General features: G+C 43.2%; 1 protein-coding gene across 1 annotated transcript in view; it reads left to right on the top strand.

The window, feature by feature from the left end:
- The window catches only part of LOC120035939 (neuroserpin-like), a 41,143-nt gene extending 35,574 nt beyond the window's left edge, over positions 1 to 5,569 (top strand). The window contains exons 7-9 of the mRNA XM_038982426.1: positions 2,569 to 2,655; positions 5,023 to 5,112; positions 5,215 to 5,569. Of these exons, the coding sequence (XP_038838354.1) occupies positions 2,569 to 2,655; positions 5,023 to 5,112; positions 5,215 to 5,291 (254 nt within the window). The 3' untranslated portion in view covers positions 5,292 to 5,569. The remainder of the gene's footprint in view (positions 1 to 2,568; positions 2,656 to 5,022; positions 5,113 to 5,214) is intronic.
- Positions 5,570 to 9,190: the final 3,621 nt, after the last annotated feature.

Raw genomic sequence — 9,190 nt, 5'->3', positions numbered from 1 at the left:
CAGACAGTTCCATATGAAATAAATCAATAAAATGTATTTATAAAGCCCTTTTTACATCAGCCAATGTCACAACGTGCTGTACAGAAACCCAGCCTAAAACCCCAAACAGCAAGCAATGCAGATGTAGAAGCACGGTGGCTAGGAAAAACTCCCTAGAAAGGCCAGAACCTAGGAAGAAACCTAGAGAGGAACCATGCTCTGAGGGGTGGCCAGTCCTCTTCTGGCTGTGCCGGGAAATGACCCGCTGTAAACAGAGCAGTGAATTTAACAGACGTACACTACCGTTCAAAGGTTTGGGGTCACTTAGAAATGTCCTTGTTTTTAGTGTTGTCCATTAAAATAACATCAAATTGATCAGAAATACAGTGTAGACATTGTTAATGTTGTAAATGACTATTGTAGCTGGAAACGGCAGATTTTTTTTTATTGAATATCTTCATAGGTGTACAGAGTCCCATTATCAGCAACCATCACCCCTGTGTTCCAATGGCATGTTGTGTTAGCTAATCCAAGTTTATCATTTTAAAAAGGCTAATTGATCATTAGAAAACCCTTTTGCAATTATGTTAGGGCAGCTGAAAACTGTTGCCCTGATTAAAGAAGCAATTAAACTGGCCTTTAGACTAGTTGAGTATCTGGAGCATCAGCATTTGTGGGTTTGATTACAGGCTCAAAATGGCTAGAAACAAAGAACTTTCTTCTGAAACTCGTCAGTCTATTCTTGTTCTGAGAAATGAAGGCTATTCTATACGAGAAATTGCCAAGAAACTGAAGATCTCATACAGCGCTGTGACCTACTCCCTTCACAGAACAGCGCAAACTGGCCCTAACCAGAATAGAAAGAGGAGTGGGAGGCCCCGGTGCACAACTGAGCAAGAGGACATATACATTAGAGTGTCTAGTTTGACAAGTCCTCAACTGGCAGCTTCATTAAATAGTACCCGCAAGGGCCTCCCGGGTGGCGCAGTGGTCTAGGGCACTGCATCGCAGTGCTAGCTGCGCCACCAGAGTCTCTGGGTTCGCGACCAGGCTCTGTCGCAGCCGGCCGCGACCGGGAGGTCCGTGGGGCGACGCACAATTGGCCTAGCGTCGTCCGGGTTAGGGAGGGTTTGGCCGGTAGGGATATCCTTGTCTCATCGCGCTCCAGCGACTCCTGTGGCGGGCCTGGCGCAGTGCGCGCTAACCAAGGGGGCCAGGTGCACGGTGTTTCCTCCGACACATTGGTGCGGCTGGCTTCCGGGTTGGAGGCGCGCTGTGTTAAGAAGCAGTGCGGCTTGGTTGGGTTGTGCTTCGGAGGACGCGTGGCTTTCGACCTTCGTCTCTCCCGAGCCCGTACGGGAGTGGTAGCGATGAGACAAGATAGTAATTACTAGCGATTGGATACCACGAAAAATTGGGGAGAAAAGGTGATAACATTTATTTAAAAAATAAATTAAAATAAAATAAAATAAATAGTACCCGCAAAACACCAGTCTCAACGTCAACAGTGAAGAGGCAACTCCGGGATGCTGGCCTTCTAGGCAGAGTTCCTCTGTCCAGTGTCTGTGTTCTTTTGCCCATCTTAATCTTTTCTTTTTATTGGCCAGTCTGAGATATGGCTTTTTCTTTGCAACTCTGCCTAGAAGGCCAGCATCCTGGAGTCGTCTCTTCACTGTCGACATTGAAACTGGTGTTTTGCGGGTACTATTTAATGAAGCTGCCAGCTGAGGACTTTCAAAAACAAGGACATTTCTAAGTGACCCCAAACTTTTGAACGGTAGTGTATTTATTGATTAGCATTGGGGATAATGTGTAACCAAGTCTTTACTGTGTTGTGGTGTCAACAAAATGCATGTCTGCTTTCGCTGGACATCATCGTAGGTTCAGAAAACTATCAGAAATAAACAGCCCAACGCCGAGGCGTACATTATCACTTAGCAACGCCAAGGCGTACATTATCACTTAGCAACGCCGAGGCGTACATTATCACTTAGCAACGCCGAGGCGTACATTATCACTTAGCAACGCCGAGGCGTACATTATCACTTAGCAACGCCAAGGCGTACATTATCACTTAGCAACGCCGAGGCGTACATTATCACTTAGCAACGCCGAGGCGTACATTATCACTTAGCAACGCCGAGGCGTACATTATCACTTAGCAACGGCGATGGAGGAGAAAGTGGCGGTCTGAGGAACTTTCAAATAGAAACCAAATTGGCTCAACTCTCTATACATGACTCTGAGCAGACGGAAAGAGACACCTTGAGAATCTCTACCAGGTACCTCATTCTGAGTGGGACGGATTGACAGAACGGCGCCACCCGTCAGAGGACAGCAGTAGTTGGATAGAGATCTTTAACAGTCTCAGCCAGCAGAGTTAGAAACACTTTACATGTTGGAGTGTGAAATGAGTCTCCTCTTTTGTGTTTCTGCTTTACCGTGTGTGTGTGTGTGTGTGTGTGTGTGTGTGTGTGTGTGTGTGTGTGTGTGTGTGTGTGTGTGTGTGTGTGTGTGTGTGTGTGTGTGTGTGTGTGTGTGTGTGTGTGTGTGTGTGTGTGTGTGTGTGTGTGTGTGTGTGTTGTCCAGACGGTAAGGACCTGTTCATTGGGAAGGCGGTGCAGAAGGCCTACCTGGAGGTGACCGAGGAGGGGGCGGAGGGAGCTGCAGGATCAGGTGACCTTATGGTTGCATCATCATCTCCTCACCTCCACCACCCCTCATCAGAGGACCTCTTTATATCCTGTCCACTTCCTCTATTACCCTTACTGACCTCATCGTTAACTTCCTGAAATTACATTCTGTCTGCAGGGTCTACCCTTACTGTCTTTCTCTCTCTCTGTCTCTCTGTCTCTGTCTCTGTCTCTCTCTGTCTCTCTGTGTCTCTGTCTCTGTCTCTCTCTGTCTCTCTGTCTCTCTCTCTGTCTCTCTCTCGCTCTCTCTCGCTTTTAAATGTTTCCTCTCTATCCACCTGTGCTCTTGCTATTCCTCTCTCTCTATACCTCTCTATCGCTCTCTCTCTATATATATATATATACATCTCTCTCTATCCCTCTCTATCTCTCTATCCCTCTCTCTATCCCTCTCTCTCTCTATAAATATACATCTCTCTATCCCTCTCTATCTCTCTATCCCTCTCTCTATCCCTCTCTCTCTCTATATATATACATCTCTCTATCCCTCTCTCTCTCTCTCTCTCTCTCTCTCTCTCTCTCTCTCTCTCTCTCCATCTATTAGTACCCTGTCTCTTTTCTATTCTTCTTGTCAATCTCTGTCAGAGTCGATCCTGTGTGGTGTCTTCCCACTGCAGTACTGTGGTGTCTTCCCACTGCAGTACTGTGGTGTCTTTCCACTGCAGTACTGTGGTGTCTTCCCACTGCAGTACTGTGGTGTCTTCCCACTGCAGTACTGTGGTGTCTTCCTACTGCAGTACTGTGGTGTCTTCCCACTGCAGTACTGTGGTGTCTTCCCACTGCAGTACTGTGGTGTCTTCCCACTGCAGTACTGTGGTGTCTTCCCACTGCAGTACTGTGGTGTCTTCCCACTGCAGTACTGTGGTGTCTTTCCACTGCAGTACTGTGGGGTCTTCCCACTGCAGTACTGTGGGGTCTTCCCACTGCAGTACTGTGGTGTCTTCCCACTGCAGTACTGTGGTGTCTTCCCACTGCAGTACCGTGGTGTCTTCCCACTGCAGTACCGTGGTGTCTTCCCACTGCAGTACTGTGGTGTCTTCCCACTGCAGTACTGTGGTGTCTTCCCACTGCAGTACTGTGGTGTCTTCTCACTACAGTACTGTGTTCCATATGGATGATATATAAACAGGTCTTCTCACTGCAGTACTGTGTTCCAAATGAATGATATATAAACAGGTCTTCCCACTGCAGTACTGTGTTCCATATGGATGATATATAAACATGTCTTCTCACTACAGTACTGTGTTCCATATAGATGGTATATAAACAGGTCTTCTCACTGCAGTACTGTGTTCCATATGAATGATATATAAACAGGTCTTCTCACTACAGTACTGTGTTCCATATGAATGATATATAAACAGGTCTTCTCACTGCAGTACTGTGTTCCATATGAATGATATATAAACAGGTCTTCTCACTGCAGTACTGTGTTCCATATGAATGATATATAAACAGGTCTTCTCACTGCAGTACTGTGTTCCATATGAATGATATATAAACAGGTCTTCCCACTGCAGTACTGTGTTCCATATGAATGATATATAAACAGGTCTTCTCACTACAGTACTGTGTTCCATATGAATGATATATAAACAGGTCTTCTCACTACAGTACTGTGTTCCATATGAATGATATATAAACCGGTCTTCTCACTACAGTACTGTGTTCCATATGGATGATATATAAACAGGTCTTCCCACTGCAGTACTGTGTTCCATATGAATGATATATAAACAGGTCTTCTCACTACAGTACTGTGTTCCATATGAATGATATATAAACAGGTCTTCTCACTACAGTACTGTGTTCCATATGGATGATATATAAACAGGTCTTCCCACTGCAGTACTGTGTTCCATATGAATGATATATAAACAGGTCTTCTCACTACAGTACTGTGTTCCATATGAATGATATATAAACAGGTCTTCTCACTACAGTACTGTGTTCCATATGGATGATATATAAACAGGTCTTCTCACTGCAGTACTGTGTTCCATATGAATGATATATAAACAGGTCTTCTCACTACAGTACTGTGTTCCATATGAATGATATATAAACAGGTCTTCTCACTACAGTACTGTGTTCCATATGGATGATATATAAACAGTGCTCCCTCCTGCTGACTGTTCAGTGTCAGTCAATTTAAATGACACTCAATTGTATACTCCTTGCATCCTCTCACCTCCTTCTTAAAACCCATTGGAGGAGAAGGGCAGATGGGAGGGACTCCTGGCTTTCTTATCCAATGTGTTTTGAGAAGGAGGCAAGGAGAAAGGAGAGAGAAGTATGCAACGGAGAATCTCCCCGTGTGTTGAATGTTCTCTCTCTCTGTGTCCTGTAGGAATGATAGCTCTCACCAGGACTCTGGTTCTGTACCCTCAGGTCATGGCGGATCACCCCTTCTTCTTCCTCATCAGAAACCGCAGGACAGGTGTGTGTTACGCTGTCTGTCCGTCCGTCAGTCTCTGTCTCCTTCTCTATGTCTCTGACCCTAGTGTCTTCTCTGACAGTTTCTTTCTCTCCTCCTCTCCAGGTTCTATCCTGTTCATGGGCAGGGTTATGACACCAGAGGTCATCGACCCTACTGACTTCGACAACGACTCCATGTAACTACGAAGACGGCCAATGGGATTCCAGTGTGCTGCTATCCTGCTATGCGGTCATATGCTCAAAACCAATCAGATCCAGGCAAAACGAGGCCATAAACACAACCTTTCCTCTCCCAATCGCTGGCTGTGTTTTTATACTCTTATCGAGAATATATATGATTCCTATTCTATATATTATATATATTGATATATACATATAATGTGACTGTGTTTTGATACTGTAAGCTTTAACCACAAGAGAGAGATGTAAATACACTACATGAACAAAAGTATGTGGACACCTGCTCATCAAACATCTCATTCCAAAATCACAGGCATTAATATGGAGTTGGTCCCCCCTTTGCTGCTATAACAGCCTCCACTCTTCTGGGAAGGCTGTCCACTAGATGTTGGAACATTGCTGTGGGGGACTTGCTTCCATTCAGCCACAAGAGCATTAGTGAGGTCGGGCACTGATGTTGGTCGATTAGGCCTGGCTTGCAGTCGGCTTTACAATTCATCCCAAAGGTGTTTGATGGGGTTGAGGTCAGGGTTCTGTGCAGGCCAGTCAAGTTCTCCCACACTGATCTCGACAAACCATTTCTGTATAGACCTCGCTTTGTGCACGGGGGCATTGTTATGCTTAAACAGGAAAGCGCCTTCCCCAAACTGTTGCCACAAAGTTGGAAGCACAGAATCGTCTAGAATGTCATTGTATGCTGTAGCATGAAGATTTCCCTTCACTGGAACTAAGGAGCCTAGCCCGAACCATGAAAAACAGTCCACAACCATTATTCCTCCTCCACCAAACTTTACAGTTGGCACTATGCATTGAGGCAGGTAGCGTTCTCCTGGCATCCGCCAAACCCAGATTCGTCCGTCGGACTGCCAGATGTTGAAGCATGATTCATCACTCCAGAGAACGCGTTTCCACTGCTCCAGAGTCCAATGGCGGCGAGCTTTACACCACTCCAGCCAACGCTTAGCATTGCACATGGGGGTTTTAGGCTTGTGTGCAGCTGCTCGGCCATGGAAACCCATTTCATGAATGCTCCCGACAAACAGTTATTGTGCTGACGTTGCTTCCAGAGGCAGTTTGGAACTCGGTAGTGAGTGTTGCAACTGAGGACAGACAATATTTACGCGCTTCAGCACTCAGCATTCCCGTTCTGTGACCTTGTGTGGCCTACCAGTTCGCGGCTGAGCCGTTGTTGCTCCTAGACGTTTTCACTTCACAATAACAGCACTTAGTTGACCGGGGCAGCGCAAAAATTTGAGGAACTGAATTGTTGGAAAGGTGCACATTGAAAGTCACTGAGCTCTTCAGTACGAGCCATTCTACTGCCAATGTTTGTCTATGGAGATTGAATGGTTGTGTGCTCGATTTTATTACACCTGTCAGCAACGGGTGTGGCTGAAATAGCCAAATTCACTCATTTGAAGGGGTGTCCACATACTTTTGAAAATATAAAGAAAAGTAATGTTATCTATTGGCTCAGTAGAAATAAATTATATATCCATGTACTGCCCCTTTAAATTCACTAGCCACACACACACACACACACACACACACACACACACACTCTGTCGTTTAAAGGTGTGTCTCCCAAATCACCACCATTATATCCCTGTACATTTACTACTGTCTTAGATACCAGACTAGATATTTATTGCAACAACAACAAAACAACGTGTGCAGATAATTTATGTATTTAATCACACAGAATCTTAGTAATTCTATCTTGGTTCCTCTTTTTTTAAATTTTATGCTATAAGTACTTGGTTCCAATCCTGATGAACTAATATGCCTTATGAGTTGTTGATTTTAGTGGAGGTTTTTTGCAGGTAGGTGAACAGGTTGCGAAGAGGTGTGTGTTTGGATGAAACAGGGAGAAATTATAACACCAGCTGTATTCACTCTTTTACTGAAAATTAAATATGAATGTGTTCCAGTTACAATTGTCTGGTGTCTTTTTGTATATAATTGCATTGAATTGTATTTGGTAAAACTACTTTATATTAAATTGCTCTTATACCTGTGTAGTAGCGTTGTAATTACTCTACTTACAACATTGTACTGTAATAGTAATTACATAATTTCTAATGAACACCCTCTGAGGTAAAAGGCCATATAACAGTATTGTCACGTTAACACTGGAAATGACCTTGACAAGCCCTCTGCATCACTATACCTCACAGCAGCAAGAACAGAGTAGGCCTATAACAAATCTGAGCAATATTTTTGGGGGGCAAGGATAGGACCATCATTTGGCATGGAGGGGAGATCTGATCACAGAAGTTGTCAATGGCACACTGGAGGACAGACAAGACTAGGGAAGGAGGCTGCAGCTCAGAGGCTTCCTCTCCTCAGCTCCCCTCAATGCAGATGATGGAAAGGAAGCTGTAGGCATTATCATATCATTACAGAACAATGTTGGCAGCATTATCATATCATTACAGAACAATGTTGGCAGCATTATCATATCAATGTTGGCAGTATTATCTTATCATTACAGAACCATGTTGGCAGCATTATCATATCATTACAGAACCATGTTGGCAGCATTGTCATATCATTACAGAACCACGATGGCAGCATTATCATATCATTACAGAACCATGCTGGCAGCATTATCATATCATTACAGAACCATGCTGGCAGCATTATCATATCATTACAGAATCACGTTGGCAGCATTATCATATCACTACAGAACAATGTTGGCAGCATTATCATATCAATACAGAACAATGTTGGCAGTATTATCATATCATTGCAGAACCATGTTGGCAGCATTATCATATCAATACAGATTCATGTTGACAGCATTATCATATCAATACAGAACCATGTTGGCAGCATTATCATATCAATACAGATTCATGTTGGCAGCATTATCATATCATTGCAGAACCATGTTGGCAGCATTATCATATCAATACAGATTCATGTTGGCAGCATTATCATATCATTACAGAACCATGTTGGCAGCATTATCATATCATTACAGATTCATGTTGGCAGCATTATCTTATCATTACAGAACCATGATGGCAGCATTATCATATCACTACAGAACAATGTTGGCAGCATTATTATATCACTACATAATCATGTTGGCAGCATTATCATATCACTACAGCACAATGTTGGCAGCATTATCATATCACTACATAATCATGTTGGCAGCATTATCATATCACTACAGAACCATGTTGGCAGCATTATCGTATCACTACAGAACCATGATGGCAGCATTATCACATCACTACAGAACCATGGTGGCAGTATTATCATATCATTACAGAACCATGTTGGCAGCATTATCTTATCATTACAGAACCATGCTGGCAGCATTATCTTATCATTACAGAACCATGCTGGCATACTGGACAACCTGCAGCCTCACCAAGGCAGGAGGGGAGGGGCCAAGGGTGTCCAGAGAAACTGCGTTAAGCCAGTGTGTAGGCAGTATGATATAATTACAGAACAATGTAGGCAGTATGATATAATTACAGAACAATGTAGGCAGTATGATATAATTACAGAACAATGTAGGCAGTATGATATAATTACAGAACAATGTAGGCAGTATGATATAATTACAGAACAATGTAGGCAGTATGATATAATTACAGAACAATGTAGGCAGTATAATATAATTACAGAACAATGTAGGCAGTATGATATAATTACAGAACAATGTAGGCAGTATAATATAATTACAGAACAATGTAGGCAGTATGATATAATTACAGAACAATGTAGGCAGTATAATATAATTACAGAACAATGTAGGCAGTATAATATAATTACAGAACAATGTAGGCAGTATAATATAATTACAGAACAATGTAGGCAGTATAATATAATTACAGAACAATGTAGGCAGTATAATATAATTACAGAACAATGTAGGC

This window comes from Salvelinus namaycush, unplaced genomic scaffold (genome assembly GCF_016432855.1).
Source record: "Salvelinus namaycush isolate Seneca unplaced genomic scaffold, SaNama_1.0 Scaffold116, whole genome shotgun sequence".
In the NCBI taxonomy this organism is placed as follows: Eukaryota; Metazoa; Chordata; class Actinopteri; order Salmoniformes; family Salmonidae; genus Salvelinus; species Salvelinus namaycush.
Note: the sequence above shows the minus strand (reverse complement) of the source record. Positions and strands in the feature narration are given on the sequence as shown.